We start from the raw sequence: 18,682 nt of genomic DNA, 5'->3' as shown, positions 1-18,682 counted from the left end.
ACTGAAGCCTGACCAGAGTGCGAGTATCAAATTTATTCTCAAATACACAAACAGAGGTGGCAATATGAAATCAAACAATGTGACACTGTCAAAATGTCATTCTTTCTTTTTTTTTTTTTAATGTTGACTCTTCATTTAGCACCTTAATAGTTGGGTTAAAAATGATTTATATAGTCACTCATACAAAAAATGAAATAGGCGAATAATGCGAGTCAGTTACATAAAAATAAGCACGAGGAGCCGGGGGCATTTGGATCACAGTTACTTAAGATGTACACTGTATGTAATCAAAAAGTACCGTCTTTCAGTATCTCATCTTCACTGACTAGTACCGTAAAGCCTCGACAGTACCAGACCACAAACCATAGCACTCCTCACAATACATGTTTATTTGAAGACTAGGCCTAGACAGTGATTACTAAACACAAGTTCACCTGACATATTTGGACCTATTTTCTTTTCACATTAGAGCTTGCTGTTCTGTATTATTGCATTTACATTGGAGTAGTAGATATATACAGAGAGGTCATTGTCAAACAATGCTGGTACAAGAGGAGTTGTTTCTATGTACTTGGGAGTGTGAAGATGAGTAAGGCACTTGATAAACTCCGGTGCTGCCAACGACTCTGGCGAATATGATCCAGATCTATGTACAGGATTGAATCCTTTTCAAGTACACGGTGTGATGGGCGCCCTCTAGTGTTAAGCTGTGGTCTGTGCGCTTCCTGGATGGGCTGCTCTGACATTCATGGCTGATTTGTGAAGGTGCTCAACCCTCCTAAAATATATTTGGAATTGAAATAAGCAGAGTGCTAAGCAGCTCTGGCAGGCACTCGAAAAACTTTACTGAGAGTTTGCTCCGACGAGCTCATTGCAGGGATTAAAAACTGGTCTTTGTGGATTTAGGAGTTATTTAATGATTTTGAACTGACTGGACGTTGTGAATGCATCTAGTCTGACCATTAATTATGCTCTAATTTTGTCATAGTTTCTTTGTCAATGTTAAACCCTGTTTTCACCAAATTTGTAACAAGCGCCCCTCATCCAATAGGAACTTGCGAGCTCAACAGGCTACCACCAGACCCTCGTCAAAAACAAGTGGGAACCGTACACTAACTTCACATGAATTGTCACTCAACACAGACTGAACGACTACATGACATCCACAAAGAACTCGCTGGGGTTGCCCATGGCCAGATGGAATGACTGGCGTGATGCCGTCAGCTCTGGCGGTACCGAGCCGAGGTCACGGGTGGGCGGGGCGCCGGGAGGTCCCCCCGGAGTGGAGGAAGGGAGCATAGGTAAAGCTGGGTGCATGGCTGTGGGCATTTGCTGCGCGTGAGGGAGAGCGTGAGCGGCTGCCATGGCCGCGTGCGGGTGCTGCGGCACCATCATCACCATCATGGGGTTGTAGGGCAGGATGCCCGGCGGGTATGGAGACATGTGGGGGGGTTGGGGGATACGGTGATGATGCGAGCGCTGGGAGGAGGCGTGGCTGTGCTCACTGGGCGCAGCACTGTGGCCTCGCCGCAGGCTGCTGCGGGTGGAGTACTCGGATTCGCTGCCGCTGCCTGAGCGCGAGTCGGCCCCGCCACCACCTTCTCCGACACCGCCAGAGGGAGATTTCTCCCCTCCACCCACAGTGCTGCCGGGACCTTTATTGTTACGACGTCGCTCGCCTTCGCTTCTATTCGATCCACTGCTTCGGCTCCCTGCGGTCAAACAGAAAACGTGTTTTAGAAAGAAAATACTGTCCAAAACAGCTGTAATGGTAGAAACTTAATCCTTTACTTAAAGATAGATGCTAAACAGCAAAAAGCCCAAAACTGAACATTATCTTTTCCACAAAATCCACTTAGCCTTTGTTCTTCTGGGTTTCTTACAACAACGCGGCTTGTGAATGGTTTATAAATGGTACTCTCGCTATTTAATACTGCAGTTCCACAAAGTTGGAGGACTCTTAAAAGACAGATTCAACATTTAACGATAGAAAGGCAATAAAAGTCTAGATATCCTGACTTTAAGTTCCCAGTATTGGTCCAAAAAGACTTGATCCCACAAATTTACAAATGCAATTCAACAGTGTATTTTATAAATAATCCTGATACCATCAAGAACCACAGAGGACATTACGCAACTGTACAATTGCAGTGCCTGTAAAACAGGCACTACAGAAATGTAATCAGAGAAGGCGATCAAAGAACACAACATGCGTCTCAGCTGATCAGACTGTTCTCACCTTCACTGTGCTGGCTGCCGGTGCTGCCGGGGGCGTAGCTGTAGCTGGTGAGCTCGTGGTAAGGAGGCGGCTGGCTCGAGTAGGGATGTGTAGGGTAGGGCTGATAGGGGAAGGTGTGCATCATGGGCCACGGGGAGGCCCCAGGGAGGGGCAAGGGGGCCAAAGTGTCCTGGTCTGAAGCCCCGCTGGAGCCATCATTGTCGTTCAGCGACAGATTGGCCATGTCTGGGTGGGAGATAAAAGGGAGGAAATTGATAAATGGGTATAAATTATACTACTTCTGCAGAAACAACATGCTCATTTCTGTTTTTCCCCTAGTTTTTGGTACAAAAAATAAAATTTAAATTGTTCCATAACTGAAATGTCACAAGATTGACCCCTGCAACAGCCAGTGTGGCCTCAATAGGCCAGTGTGCAAAATGGGAAAAGTACCAACACTCAGCAGGTTGAACTCAGCCGGTCTGTAACTCACAGTTCTCACAGTCGCTCAAGTCTCCGAACACGTAGTAGCACTGTTCAGAGAAAGTGATCTTGTTGACGGTGTGTCGAATGAAGCCAGCCTTCAGAAGGTTGCTGGCGTACTTCCTGGCTTCACGGCGGTCCTGGAATCCCTCGATGTGATGGAACAGCCACTCCACCACGTCTGAGCCTGGCGGACGCAGAGACAAGGTAGAGAAGATGAGAGAAGTTCACTCATCCCGAAGGGAATGTTTCAACCACAGAGTTAAAAAATGTATTACACATAATTGATGACAGAGTATTAGTGCTGGGCGCCCTCTAGTGTTAAACTGTGGTCTGTACGCTTCCTGGATGGGCCGCTCTGACAGTCATGCCTAATTTGTGAAGGTGCTCAACCCTCCTAAAATATATTTGGTATTGAAATAAGCAGAGTGCTAAGCAGCAGTCTTTGTGGATTTAAGAGTTATTTAATGATTTTGAATGAGAGACTCAAGTATATAGGGGTGTGTGTGTGTGTGTGTGTGTGTGTGTGTGTAAGTAATAGTACACTGCATGTGCAGCCTTGAGCTATACCTGATAATTGAAATCTCCTACTTTTCCTACACGCCACTGTTTTATAATGTTAATAGTTTTTTCTTTTTATTTATTACTTGAAGGCTACATAGCCACTGTGGTTTTTTGTATGTTCAAATATTTTTTATAAAAAGGAGTATGTGCTGAAGTAAATGGGATTTATTGTTTAGTTTTTTCACATGGTATCAAATTGGACATCGAGAATAGTGGAAATTTCATGGTATTGTTATCTAAACTACTACTAAAGTTTTGGTATTGTCCCAATCGCAGGCAGCCACTACCAAACAGCAGAATTCGATTAAAAGGGGGTTATCCTGTACTCAATGTGTAATGCAGCACAAGTTCAGCAGCCGAGAGCAACATCCAAGGGATCCAAAAAATCTGTTCTACTCAGTTAATAAGTAGCAGTACAAATCAGATTTGTGTGATCCAATCTAGGATTACATAACAAAAATATGAAACACAACCCCCTCAGTCTGTTTGTATTGCAGCAAAAACAGTATTATTTCAATGCACTGGGCGGCAGTTTAAGTCTGTTGTTCCCATGATACTTTGTGAGTAAAGTCGGTAACCATGCAACACCTTCAAAGAGAATTTGGCATCATTAAAATTTTACAGACACAACAAACTGTAGCCTCTAAATGAGCAGCTGAGTTAACATCTCTGACATTCCCAAAGAAAATATATGATCTGCCTGTCTGAGCAACTATAAGCTGCTGGATTATTACTGTATTAAGAATGAAAATAGATGTAAAATCAGACATTGCATACAACTCAAAACTTCTCCAAAAAACAAAACGTTGCAAACGTGGTTTATGTAATTACTTCTTGTGATTCTGTTGCAGGTGATTCCAATTTAACAGATGTTTCCAGTCAAAACAGGCGCTCACATTAGTTCTTGAGGGGTTTTTTTTTTCCTCCCACAAGTCACACGGCTTTAATTCTGTGAACATAATGGCTGCCCTGTAAAATTCTTCGAAGCACAGAGTGTTCGGGAAGTTAATGTCCTCTCTTTTTTGCCCTTCTTTCCCCCCCCACTCTTTTTTTTGTCTTACCGAGGAAAGCATTGGGGATGGTGATCTTTAGCCACATGCGGTCCCGGACCTCCAGACCGGACTCCGGGGAGGCCATGGCCTTCGCAACCGAAGCCATGTCAGAGTGTAGTGATAAGTTGAAGTCGTCAAAACCTGGAGGAAGAGAGGGAGGAGCACTTTAGGAAATCTGAAGAGGAAGAAGTGCAGATGTGCAAGAATAAATGAAGGAACGACGGAGAGACGAAATCAGAACTGGGTCAAAGCAAGGCGGCGAGGAGTGGAACTTTGAAGAGAAGATCAAAAGCAGGAGACATCATTTATCACATCGGATTCAAGCGGCGTCGGCGGAAAAGTTAGAAAAACAGATGTGAAAGACGAGTCCTGTGCCAATGTCATTACACGAGAAAGATGGAAGACAGAAACAGGAAGAAGGAAAAAGATACTTTACAATAACGACCATCACTCAAGCCGAAACCATGACAGACCGACAAAGGAACTTGGCTCGGTTTAGCATTGGATACAGTTTTATGAGAAGATTCTATGGATGTGAAAGAGCTAAGAATAAAGAGGAGGGGTCGGTTACAGCGCGCACAGAAAGGGAGACGATCACTGAAAGAGGCTCTCACGTTCAGTCTCAGTGACGGAGGAGGAGGAAGTGATGGTGCTGAGGGAGGAGCTGCCTGGGTAGGGAGGGTAGGCCCCGGTCATAGCCACAGAATGGCTGACCCACGCTGCTGGGTCGATGGGTCGGATCGGTTCATCTACTCGGGGAGAAAAGACATTAAGAAACTCAGTGACACAGACATCAATAAGAGATAAACAGTTTTTTCAGTTACTCACTGCGAGGCAGAGTGAAGTAGCCCTGAGGAGAGGGGTCCCAGCACTTAGCCACTGTGAGGATGATGGGTCTGGAAAGGAAAACAAAATCCTCCAAGTTAAAAATCTGTTCCCAATAATGTTGATCTTATCACGTTCGATAAAGGAGAGCAGTAAACTCACCCAGGCTTGTGTACGATCTCTCTCAGCACTCGTACCGCATCGTCGTTACTCATGTTTTCAAAGTTAATGTCGTTCACCTTGAGATAAAGCACAAGAAAAAGATTTTACTCCGACACACAGGCACTAACTTAATTTTTACCAGTCACAACAGTGTAGCTGGTGTTGCTTTCATCTGGTGTGTTTGTTTGTGTGTCTCATCAAGGAAAAATGTGGTCCAGGAGATAACTTAAGTAGCAGAAACTACTACAGAGGCAGTTTGAGGACTTGTTTTCAAGATGCGGTCATGATTACACGTGTAGTTGAGATCAGAATGATGGCTGAGTTTGAAATTGTGTAAAGTCAAACCCGTGAGTACTCGTGCAATATGTAGGATGGTCTTGCAGGATGGTCTCTAGTTTGTATGTAAAAAAGACAAAATCTGTTTCTTCTTTATCTTTTTCAGAAGTTGTACAAGTGTACGAAGGCGACTGGACTTGCTTGTGTTCCTTTGTGACGTTTTCACAAAATATGATTTCATAAAGGGTTAAGCCTGAGTCACGCTCACCTGCAGCAGCATGTCACCAGGTTCAATGCGTCCGTCTGCAGCCACCGCTCCTCCCTTCATGATGGAGCCAATGTAGATGCCTCCGTCACCTCTTTCATTGCTCTGACCCACAATACTGATGCCCAAGAAGTTGTACTTCTCTAAATATTTTAAGAAATTAGAATATTGTCAATGCTATGTTCACATTTGTCAAAAAGAAAGTCTAAAATTCTCAACTAAAAAGTGGAATATTTGGCAAAGCAACTTCCTATAAACACTCAATAGATGAGGAGTTCACAGACCCATGTTGAGAGTGACGGTGATGATGTTCAAGGACATGGTGGAGTCTGTCACGCTGCTGAAGGAGGAGGCCTGGAGATGAAAAGCACAAAATTAAACCATGAAATCTGCTTACAAATTCCCTGACATACATCTGACAGCGATCTATTAGAAAGCCCCCCCTCTAAGAATTCTTGATTCAGTGTGGTACAGCAGGGGGCAGTCACACAAATACATTAAGACTCAACCCCCCCCCCCCCCCATAAAACATGAGAAAAATGTGAGGCTTATGTACATACCCTCTCCAGGCGTGGAGGGCGCTGTTTCCTGCGTCGACGGTGCCGCTTGAGAAGCCTGGAGGCTGTGCTCTGCTCTGTTGCACTACTGAACCTACAAGTTCAAGGGTCAACAGGAGGGGAGAGGTCAGATGTAAAACTTTTTATAGGCGTGTTTCTGTCTCCCCTTTTGTGTTGCTATTTGTGTGTGAAACCCAGTAAGATAATGAGGAGGTTAACTGGGGATTCGTGAGCAGTTAAATAGAATTAGAACACACGTTAAGAAAAGCTCAACTGGCGACTAGAGGGTTTTAAATTGGAGACACAAGAGTGTAAATACATCAGATCCATATTGTCACATAGTCCAGAAACAATCAGCTTATATTATTAAAGCTGGCCAAGGCAAAAACAGTCATCTTCTTTTTACAGACAAACATTAATTAAAAATAGTGTTTTTCAATTTAGCACATGGATGCACAGAGATCATTTTTAAATGTATGCAAAGTTAAACATTAAGTGCTGTAGTCATAGCAGACTTTAAAATGAACGACAATTTACAGAAACATCATTCAGACTACATCTCCTGAATTAAACTTAAAACGACTCGGAGATTGAATTCCTTAGTAAACGCCGCCTCTCATCTTTCTCAGTTAACCCGCCTCTCACCTGCTCATGGTGTCGTCGTCCTCAGAGTCACAGAAGCTGGTCGTTTCCAGCTCGCTGCTCATCACCGTGCTGGAGCTCTCGTACCCTGCCAGATGGCGCTCCAGACGACTCTGGCCATTCAAACGAGGCCCTGGGACACCACAGGAGCAGCCCCACACACAAGGAGGAAGGATACACACCGTGAATTTTCATGTTTCTGGAGTGAATATTTTTTTTAAACATTCTTTGCTTCTCAACATTCCATGATTAAATCTCAATCTATTCAGTGTTTGGATGTTGGGAGCGGGCCAGATCTTGATTCGAGCTCCATCCTAAAGCAGCATTTTTCATCTGCGCTGTGATGTTGCGTTTCTCACCGTGTTGCTCCATGCCCTCTCTGTGGCGAGGTCTCTCTCTCCTAAAAGAAACTACAGACTCAGTTTCGGTCTGGTCGTCCAAAGTCTCCACGCTGCCGGTGGCGTTGGGACTGTGAAAGAAGAAACAGGAGCACAGTTGGAATTAGAGCAAACCACAACCAATTAACCTATTAACTTAGAAGTACTCCAAACGCTTTCTGCATTATCCACAGTACAACATGTTCCCCTCAGCGAATCAGGTGTGTTGTGCTGTGCTGTGTTAGTAGCAGCTAATATAGCCCTAAGCTGCTAGCCTCCAGCAGATGAAGACCAGGCTACAGAGACATGCTGCCTACTAAAGTCACTTCTTTCCATCTCCACACCAGTTATTGTTTTCAAACTTGTCCCCTTCAGCTCCACTGATGTTTCTATCACACTCTGGAGACACAGAATTGGACTTTATGTCGTCCTGTTCACAGACTTTGATCATTTAGCAGTTACTTCTGAATATATTGGATAGATCCCTTTTTTAAAACACTTTGCAAACTGCAAACTCTATAAAACAGGACGAGCTGGTTCAATGGCACTTATGATAAAACCTCAGTTTTATAGACAATGTGATTCCAGTTTCACTTCAGTGCAGTTCTTGTTAAACTATAATAAGGTCTGATACTACGAGATCAAATTACATGGAATTCAGAGATGGTCTGAAACTGAAACGTTCATGTCTTGTGGCTGAACTTGAACAGATCAGATGACTGACTGTGTATTAACCTGTCAAGTGTGAGCACGGCTTCATGTATGAGGACTATAAAGATCAAGTTCAGGTTTTGACTTGGAGTGATTTTAATGATGAGGACATAAAGTGGGTATTTGTCCTGGTTTGCCGGAGTTATGATGTCGCCCAGACTCGTTACTACATCACCGACCACAATGAAAATAAATCATTTGACATCTCTGCAGCTGTGTGTGATTTAATCTCCTTCTCATGCTGTCAAGTACCAGTTGAACTAAAAACATGAAAATCAAATATTTAGCTTGAAGTCACACATCAGACTAAAAGCAGCAGGGACAAATTGTTTGTTGTATCTCGGAAACACACTCAGCATTCTGCATCAATGTTTGTCAGATTTTTATCAAAAATGTTTGCAGTCTGTTGTAATGTGCAGAAATCCACTGAAGTGAGTAGATCTTCGATGTTTCCCATCCATAACTGGTAAGAGGCCAATACGAGTATAGCACCAAGCAAATGTCCCAGTAAAGCCACATGGGGCAGCAGACCTCAGCAACATGCACACACCAACAATTTAGCTAATTTCACAGGTAGACAGAGTTTGTTCATGAGGACAGCGAGCTAAAAAAAAAAAAGACTTTACATCATCAGCCATTCGCAGACCCTGCAATTAGTATAATTACATTTAACTTTCCACTATAAGCTACAGCGTTGAACCAGCACGGAAAATAATAACTACTGTGGCTAATTCTCCAGCAGCTGCAAACCACAGATTTAGTGACGTTAAAAAGAAATAGTTTGATTTGAAATTGGATCAGACCAACATCCAGAAGCCAAAGGAGACAGACAGGTCCAACGTAAGTGAATGAGGGGAGTGCGGCCTTAATGAGAGGTTGCACTGATGTGTGTGAACTCCAAACGACCCCTAAACCCAACGTTATGAGCTCCAGACAACATAGTTTCAGGATGAACTTAGAGCTGCGGTAAAAAAGTAATTTAATTAGTTTGTTTTTGGACTTAACAGGCCATGCTGAAATTACAGTAATACGTTTCATCACCTCCGCCAAGGAGGTTACGTTTTCGTTTTGTTTGTCTGTTAGATAGTTAGCAGGATTATGCAAAAACTAGTGGACGGATTTAGATACTGGAGGTAAGATCCCGTAAAACTTTGGTGCGGATCCGGGAATTTTCTTTAGTAAAATATTGAACTATGTGTGAGAATAAAAAAATCAGACTGTTGGTGTTAAGTGTTTTGAAAGAGCTGGTAGCTGAGCTGGTCATAATAACCAGGGCGTCCCCAGCTAAGATCGGGTTCAAATGAGCTGCAGTGTTCTTTTTATTCTTCTTGTAACCTGATAATGAGAGTGAAGGAGATATTCAGGTAAATGATACAGTGCTTACATTACAACTATGTGAGAAGCATGGGTGCATGTTAAGTAAGTTTTCAGGTTTTGAGAAGGTTTTTAGCCTTGTGCTACTCCTCTCTGGGTAATTGTACAGGACAGGAAGTGCCTGAAACGAGTATTCGTGTAATGCTTACTGGAAGGAGGGCGGTCTGGAATCCCCGATGCCCCCTGTCCTCTCTACAGGTGGGGGAGGCAGGGGCGGAGGAGGGGGCGACGGCTGGGTAGTCGTTTCCACAGGGGGGACCACTGCCACTGGAGGCTCTGCTGCTGGAGTGTCGGAAGATACCAACTGAAAAAGAAAGACAAAAAAAAAAAAAAAAATTCAGAGACAAAGAGAGACGGGGTGAAAAGTAGTGAGGGAAAGGATGTACGTGGAGAAAGCAAAGTGAGGAGAGAGAGGAGAAAGGGTGAGAAATTGAGAGGAATGAAAGGAGGAGTAGGAAGGAGGTAGAGGGTACAGGGAGGGAAAACGGCTAAGATGTCAATTACTTTGACACACAAACACTGCACTCTTTTCAGCTGGACGTCTCAAGGGCATACTGAAACGCTATCCTACACTTAACCTGTCTCTCTCCATTATACAACAGAAGTGCCCACAAACGTGCACACACATACAGAGTCACACACAGTAACAATTAGGCTGAGAAATCACACAGAATCCATTACGTGAACCACAAAAATAAAAGCAGGAAAGGTATAAAATGGAGTTAAAATGATCGACTAAAACACGGAAAATGGAAATGTTATTAAAATCCATGCATTTAACCAACAAATCACTGCAGAGCACTTTGAAACGCCTGCGTTATTACACTGTTCTTTCCATGTTTTTTGGAAGTTTTGTGCATTCACAGACTTTGGATAAACACACTTAGCATTACCTGTCAAAACAATTCAACCAAATGGAGTCCATCAGCCTTCGCAGACTGACGTTCGCCCTCTTTTCCGAGTCCCTCACAGCCCTTTCCCTCCCCACTAATGGCCATGTGACAGCGAAACACTCGTCTTCTGGGATCCCTCCGGCCGACTCGGCGTGCAGATCACATATCAGTCCCCCTGGTCTCCGAGCTTTGTTCGCCTCTCCCTTTAAATACCTTCCCTCGTTCTTATGCACTTAACAGATGCTTTGGACTCAAACCTGCTTATCTGGGCCAAGTCCCCATGTTTTTGTCTCGCATTCAGATGTAACCTGCTGGGTGGGGTACAACAACTGCAGACATGGAAAGTATGAAAACCCGTACCTGGCAGTTCGGTGTACTGTAACAAGCAGTGCTACTCGAAGCTCGCATGCTCGAGTATCGCAATGAGAGAAACACATATCGCACACAAAGAAAACGTGGCTGACAAAGAACCTTCAATGCATTAAAATGGATGAACATACAACTGGGAATTATTGTGATGGAGAGAATAGCTTCACTGCAAATCAACAACAACACAATTGTCTGTCCATTGACATAAAATGTTTCCTTTTTTGTAAATCCTTTCCTCTGCCTCTTTTCGTTTGTATGTCTGTCAGCAGGATTATGTGAAAAACTAGTGAACGGATTTACTTGAAACTATGTGGAAGGGTGGGGTAGTGTTTGTGTAATCCTGCAAACAGACAGGCAGACAGAAAACTGCAATGAAAACACAACAAACACTGGAGGTAACCAAACAGGAGCACGATGAAAGACTCAGATGATGATGAACGGACAGTGTTTGCTATTGGCTACAGTGACTCACATTGTGGCTAAAACTTTCTCATAGATGTTTTCTCTAGTCTCTCTCGTCTGTTTCATGTTTCCCACTCTTTCCAAAAGAGTTTTCCTAACATATTCTTTATCGAACACTTTTCCACACGCGAGCCTGCACAACAAAACACTGAGGCTGCAACACAATATGCAATTATGCTAATTTTGTGACCGAAGTCTGAACTTTAATTACGCCCATTTTATTGCTGCTCATTAGACGAGAGCATTAGTCTGAGAGGGGTCTGGGGGAATGCACAGGAAATGGCACAGTGGTTTGTGAAAACAGCCTGTGGCTCATAATGTTGGCTGGCATTTGAAACAAAAGCTTGACATTTTCAGACAAACATTTGCGGGTATTGGTTGAAATTAAGTCATTTCTGAATAGGCCTTTTTTCACAGAAGTCATTTTGATGTATCACGCTGGGGAAAGCACCGGTTTACTTAATTTACTTCACATTATTGGGACTGTTGAATAGAATGGACACATCTTTAATGTTATCAGGAACATCAGGGTCTTTCCTACGGTGACAAGTCAAAACCTCGGCTGGGAAAAAAGGGCCTGTGTAGAACAATGGTCACCAGTGAAATGTAGAAAGCTCCCATTCCCCCTGATATGAGAAATATGCAACAGGTTTATTATTTCTTACCCATGACACCACTCTGCCGTTGAAACATGGCAACTTGGCACTGTCATCAGAAATCTCTTCTTTCACCACCCTGAAAAAACAGAGACAGAGCGAGGTTTAGGACGTATAAGTTGTTCTGCCCTCACAACGTTTTGGAATGGTATGTGGTGTCTGGATGGTACAGCAGAGCGGAGGAATGAAGGAGGGGAAACTATACCTTGGATTTAGTGTAGTCATAAAGAAAAAGGTAAAACTGCAGGAGATTTAAATGGTTTACATTGCTGACACATCACGTAAAATGTATTAGGCTGAAATAAATCAAATACCAGGCTTATGACATTTTCCTTTTAGTGTGTGGCTAACACAAGTGAACAAAGTGGCTATAAATGACCAGTTTGTCACATATAACACAAAGGCAGAAAACTCAAGAGCAGTTTTGAGTGTTGTGTGTATTTGTGTTTTGTCACACTTGCATGTCTTGTGTTATATTGATTTTTCACCATTGGTCCACATTTTCAATTTGTTTTGTTTTCACCTTTTTGTCTTTAAAAAACAACAACCATTCACTCATTTAGCTTAAATCTGCATCATTAAAACAAAATCTCTTAGTTATGAATGTACCATTACATGACTGAGATTATACTCGGATATTATTACCATAAGACCACCCACGCCTGAAGCCCTGACTCAGCAGAGCCAATATCAAACAAAAGAACAAATTAAACCAATTTGCTTCCTCTGGAATGTGGGAGACTGAATGAGATTTCTTCCGTCTCGGCGATGAGCTAAATAAACACACTTTTACTGCTTTTATGCCTCCGTGCAAATTACACAACCTGGTCACTAAATATGTAAGCAAACATAACCCGAGCTCTGCGTGGGACAAAGCTCCTTAAAGGTAGCTCCCTCCTCCAAGTTTGCCAGAAAGACAAACATTGGGCTTCAGCTGTGTTATCCCCCCCCCCTCCTAGCAGACTGCCAATACATTGTTACAGAAGTCTGTCTGGACAGGGGCCGGGTACGAGTTCCACTGAGAGGACGCTAGACTTCTCCAGAAAACCTTCAAAACGTTTGTTTTTCCAGCTTCATCTGACAACCTCCTTTCCTGCGTGTGAGACTTGGTCAAGCTCCACCGGGCTTTCGTAAGCAGCTGCTGAGAGCTGGTTTTGTGGGCGAGTGTTAGCATACGGCCAGATTGTTGTGGGCACTGGAGGGGAGCTGCTGTGGAGGTTTCAGAGCGGCGTGTACGGCTACTGAATGTTAAGCTAGCAAACAAATATCCCCCCCCCCCCCTCCTCCTCATACGCCGCGAGAGACTGCACCTCCACGGCGGATGAACACATGCAACATTCTTCTCCTGAGAGTGTAATTGTCTTCATTCCTCGGCCCTCCAAACAAACAAGTGACCACAGTTGATTATTTCACGCACACTCTGAAATACCTCAAACAATGCACAAGGAGCCCGGAAATATGCTGAGTCCAGTTGGGTTTGCTAAAACCTTTAAAACTTCACCCCCACTTCCCTTCTCCCCAGTTCCCTTGATACCATTAAATTCCTCACACCCAGCACCGCATCTCATTTCTTACAATTAATCTTACTGAAACAACTCGCTGAGCACCCCCCAGCCCCCCCGCCATGCAAATGAACCCAGCAGAATATCCAATAACTTCTAGTGAACACCAGCCCACTCCTTCTCGTCTTCCTTCTCCCCGTGGACAACCCCAGAAACCCAGCAAATGGCCTCTGTCCAGCCCCTGGTTCCCAGCATCGGTGCTGGCCTGCTCTGCTCCACGGACACCCCCCCCCCCACTGCCACACACACAGCTCTGCTCGACAGCTGGCCTCGTACCAGGGCAAATGAAAACATACACTATTACACACTCCTCTCCTGGGTCGGAGAAGAAGAGGCGGAGGGGGGGAGAGAGAGAAAACGTCCCTGCTTTGATTGGACAGCTGACTCAGAGCTATGTTTGAAACGTTTTCATCTGAACTCAGCTGGAGATATATTCAAATGGGCTTGAGATGTGAGGCTGTGCGATCTAAAGACCAAAAAAAAGGGAAATGTTCTGCCATGTTCACGTTGAAAGACTTTAACTCGCTCTGTGGACAGAGTTTGGCACGGGTGGCTCTTTTGAGATGTGGACATTTTGCCTTTGGAAAAACACTGACGTGCTGTGCTCACTTTCGGGCGAGCAGAGTCTTAACGTAATAACGTCCAGTTACACAGGGACAGGCTCCAAATTTGACAGGAAATGACACTGGGGACTGTGGTAGGGCTCGTCAAGTTTGAATAATTGAGACCATTAGACGCCTCGTAACGGTTGCAGATATTAGCATCACAGTTTACGCAGTTGTCAGTCAATTGTGTAAACCTAGTCAAAGTAATGTAGTCTGAATCAAATCTTCATGAAGGTTATAATGTTCAGTTTTCTAATCTGCCCGTATTAATATAAATGCCAGAGACATTGTCTATCCATAGAAACAACATTGAACTGGACCAAATTGTGGGAAGAATGTTCTGTTTCGACACTGGCGTCGGTCCTTATCGCCAAAAGCTCTAGAGTCCTGTTGTGTTTCCATGTTGACATCTTTGTCGGCTTCTTCTAAGCACATAACACCTCATTTTCATCCTGAGGTATTTATATCCCTCCAGTTTCGCATGTAATGTCAATTTCAGACATTCTCTGGACTTTGCCCTGAACATATGAACAAACACTGGAGGACATTATTAGAGTTAGATGCTTAGAATGATGCATAAGTAGCGTGTTTGGTTTACAGCACAATGACACACATACATCATCAAAACCTCTTAAATCTAATTGTCTTTCCAAGTTGACATTTTCGTCGGCTTCTTCTACCAGACGACACCTCTTTTTTATCCTGATATTTTTGTGTTCTTCCAGCTTTGTGTCTGCTGCATGTTAGAAACCTCATCAACGGGGCCAACTCGCATTCACATTTTCTCAACAATTTACTAAGGGGCTGGCAGGAAACGTTTGGAAAATGTCCAGAGACTCTGACTCGTACATTTGTGGTCTCATACACAGCCCCTCCAGAAAATGTCTGGACTTTAGTGCACATCTGAAAGCAGATAGCGAATATTATTCTGCAATTACTCAGATAATAGCTTGTTTAAGTGGTTTTGTGATGATTTTAGTTTCTTTTCTGCAGTCAAATTAATCTCTTTAAGTTTCCAACTGATGTTTGAACAAAACGATTCCTTAGAAAATGTCACCTGGAACTTGAAATGTGCACTTCCCAAAAATGCTCAGTATAGGCTAAGGAGATCTCTTCTGTAGGGCTACACAGGATTAGTTTCATTGTCTATTATAATCACAGTCTGAAACTTGCCAGATATAAGGCAGAAGCCAAAAAACAAATCCCCATAGCCAAAAATGATGTTGTAACATAGCGTAGTGGTCTGGGCGAGCACCATGCATCATGATGCGGCTCACTTCATTTGATAAACTGTATGTTTACTTGATCAAAATGGGTTTTAATCCCATGTTTAATCATTTTATATAACCCACAGTCAGATGCTAAGTATTTTAAAAGTCACTTGAAATAGCTTTTCTAAAACAGACATCTCTACAAGTCAGTTATTAATGTTGCTGCCATTAAAGTTCCAAATGATCCCCATATGTGGGGCAGCCCCGGCCAGGCAGCTCGGGCAAGAGCCTACTGAAAAAAGCCTCTCATCCATTTCCTCTCCGTGTTGCAGAGTTGATATTGCTGCTCAGCTTGGCACAGGTTTCCACGGTGCCATCCAAAGAGAAAAAAGAGGCAAAGAGCCCAGGCGTAAGGCTCATTCAAGACTACAATGCATTTAACAGAAGCCCTGAGGGTCTCACTGGGTGAATAAACCACCAACATGCATTCCTCTGCAGGAAAAATGCACAGCAGCAACACAAGAAAAAAAAAAAAGATTAATTGATAGAGGAGAGGAGACAGCTCTTTCTGGAGGAGAAAAAGGGGGGGGGGAGAGGGACGGGAGGAAGCCAGGGAATCAAAGGATGGCTAGCAGGCCAAAGTGTTAAAGAGGGGGAGACAAAACCCTGGCTTCAGTCCTGAGAGAAAGGAAAGGCGAGGATTTCACAAGATGATGGACTGAAGGAGGGAGGGAGGGACGAGGATTAGGGTGAAGAAAGGCAGCAGGGACAGGGAATGCCTCCCATTGTAATGATGATGTTTTCTGAGAAATGTCCCCGGCCTAAATACCCTCAGTATTTATAGAAGCACTCAGCATATTCATCGGCAGTGATTATAACTTAGCTGTTTGTGATTAGGGGTGTGTTTTGTTTCAATGGGGATTGGGGTGACTTCATTCAAGTTCAGTGTCCCCGGTATAAGTTATTACCTGTGACAAATACACAACAGCCGGTCCCAGGGTAGGATTGCAGGAGTTTTTGACAAGTAAAACCCAGCATTTCATGAAAGATAGATATATTGTTGGCTTTTAAATGAGCTTCAGTTAAAGTGCTTCTATTAGGAAAATAATAGGACATTTTAATTGACTGTTTTCCAACTTTTGTCATATGCATCTGTACTAAATACGAGGCGTTTACTGGATTTCTACCAGGTTTTATAAGCCTTCATTTTGTATGCAAACCACTCTCAAGGTTAGGTTTTAGTCATAAAGTATTGTTGTGACATGCATCTGTACAAAATAGAAAGGTGTTCTTCTATATCATGTTTTATTAGCCTTCATTTAGCATGAAGGCCACGAGTATTCTTAGTTTATATTCAGGTTAAGTAAAAAAGCTTCTACTCTACGGATTGTTTTCATGTATCTGTACTAAATATGATCTTTTATAATCCCTCGTTTTTCATCCAAACCACTGGCATGGTTAGTTTGTAGTTAGGCCAAGTTATAGAACTTCTACTGAGAAAAGTATGGCACGTTATAAAGTATTGTTTTCCAAACTTTTGTCACATGCATCTGCGCCAAATATGATCTTTTATCAGCCCTCAGTTTACATGCAAACCACTAAGCACCCTTAGTTAGAAGTTCAGCTTCTATCCAGAAATAAAACGGCACGTTATAAAAGGGATTGTTTCCAAACTTTTGTCACATGCATCTGTACCAAATATGAACTTTAATCAGCCTTCATTTTGCAACCTAAGCATTGTTTGGGCAAAGTTAAACAGCTCCTACACATTGTGAAGGGATTGTTCCCAAACTTTTGTCCCACGCATCTGCACTAACTTTTATCAGCCTTCATTTTGCATGCACACCACACAGGCTGGGGGGGTGAAATCAGTGCTGCTCACCCGAAGTCCTGGTCCATGGACTTGAAGAAGAATTTGTAGTTGGGCTTGTTCAGGACCTGCTTAAAATCCAGCAAAGTGATATTTTCGGCAGCGATGGGTATCTTCACCAAATACGGCGTCTCCTCCTCGTCGATGTGATAAATGATTTTGGTTTCCGCCATCGCTGCGGTTGCTTGGTTTTTCCCCCTTTCCCCACCTCACCTTCCCTTCACCCGACGCTGGAAGTCACCGCGAGAAAAACAGGCGAGCGACCCGAGAGGCGAGGCGGCGGCGGCGGCGACAACTTTGTTGCGGAGTTAGCTCGCTAGCTAGCTCGGTGGCTAACGAGACGGCAGAGGTGAAACGATGATGGCCACTGGGGTTTTTTTTTTTTTTTTTTTTCCTCGGTCCGAAGCCGGAGTGAGGTTGCAGCGTTAAAAACAGGAGAAACTCGGCCGGGAAAAGCTCGATGTCGGTCCGTCTTCACCGAGCCGAACACTCCGCAGGCCCCCTGGTACCGAGGGGACACGCTACATTCACACGACCGGGACCACCGACTACTTTTCCCCCAACAAAAACACACAGGGGAGGGGGTCCGAAAACTTTTTTCTCCACTGCATGCGAGCCAACGCGGCGTGTGACGTCAGCACGTAGCCCCCTCTCCTCTTACGCACTTTCCCCAAGCCTCCAACTTTTGGATTATTATCTTAAATTATAAGATAAATTATATCAATATTATCATAGAAATGACCATATATCATAATCATAGACTTGTAATTTATATTGTAATACACGATATATTTACATTTATATTGATTGATTGATTGATGTACTTTATCAATCCTTAATTGGGAAATAATGAATGATGTAATATACAAATATATAAGCTATTGGCTATGATGGATTGTTTTTATCAATGATGTCCTTTGATGGATAATGATTTTATGGCTCAATAAACAGAAGATTAGACTTTGAGCAAACAGTGGGAAATGTGTTATATAATGCTAAGAAACTTCCTCCTTTTTATGTTTTAGTTATTGAATATCTTAGGTAAACAAGCACTCAATGATGGCACAATAATACAGAAAAAAGTGCACACAGACACGCAGGGGAAAGCACAATAAGCCTTCAACCACTTCACGTTGTTACTCTGATATATCTGTGACCTCTCAGCTAGATTCATCACCAGTCAGCCATAAAGAATCATCTGGAAAAGGGACTTGGGAACTGATTAACCACTACAGCGTCTCGCATGAAGGGTTTAAATCACCTAGATAGAGTTTATAAATAGCCTGTGAAGGGCCACAGATAACAAGGGTGGACACACTGCTCCATTGAAAAGTGGTTTTGAAGAGTTACTGTGTCACATAAGGTTGAAACTTATAACTCATATTTTAGCTGCATTGCCGAACTGCAAAGGAGAAAAAGAGATAATTGAATCTGTTAAACAAATACACCCACTGTCTTTCTTCCACACACAAACACACATACACACTCCATTATGATTACCTGCCCTAGTTTTCTGTAATCTGTAATTATCTCAATCAACACACTTGA

At 43.3% G+C, this 18,682-nt stretch overlaps 1 protein-coding gene across 1 annotated transcript; it reads right to left on the bottom strand.

Annotated features, from left to right (window-relative positions):
• Window positions 1-13: 13 nt before the first annotated feature.
• On the bottom strand, window positions 14-17,764 carry dvl2 (dishevelled segment polarity protein 2). The gene is made up of 15 exons (XM_034569179.1): window positions 17,147-17,764; window positions 11,896-11,965; window positions 9,656-9,810; window positions 7,404-7,513; window positions 7,048-7,177; window positions 6,406-6,496; window positions 6,130-6,199; window positions 5,849-5,988; window positions 5,305-5,381; window positions 5,146-5,213; window positions 4,932-5,066; window positions 4,327-4,458; window positions 2,712-2,888; window positions 2,240-2,464; window positions 14-1,712 (listed from the first exon to the last, which is right to left on the bottom strand). Exons 1-15 carry the CDS (start codon window positions 17,305-17,307, stop codon window positions 1,153-1,155), a joined length of 2,301 nt encoding a protein of 766 aa, XP_034425070.1. The 5' UTR covers window positions 17,308-17,764; the 3' UTR covers window positions 14-1,152.
• Window positions 17,765-18,682: the final 918 nt, after the last annotated feature.

Source organism: Hippoglossus hippoglossus, chromosome 18 (genome assembly GCF_009819705.1).
Source record: "Hippoglossus hippoglossus isolate fHipHip1 chromosome 18, fHipHip1.pri, whole genome shotgun sequence".
Taxonomy (NCBI): Eukaryota; Metazoa; Chordata; class Actinopteri; order Pleuronectiformes; family Pleuronectidae; genus Hippoglossus; species Hippoglossus hippoglossus.
The sequence above is the reverse complement of the archived record's forward strand: the minus strand, read 5'-3'. Positions and strand labels throughout refer to the sequence as shown.

Bases quoted from the DNA above. Each gene is read 5' to 3' on its own strand.
- dvl2 (XM_034569179.1), bottom strand. From the start codon at position 17,307: ATGGCGGAAACCAAAATCATTTATCACATCGACGAGGAGGAGACGCCG. The intron at 7,514-9,655 runs GTAAGCATTACA...CTTCTTTCACAG, and splicing joins TCCAGACCGCCCTCCTTCCA to TCCCAACGCCACCGGCAGCG. The intron at 1,713-2,239 runs GTGAGAACAGTC...GTTTGACCGCAG, and splicing joins CGGCAGCCAGCACAGTGAAG to GGAGCCGAAGCAGTGGATCG.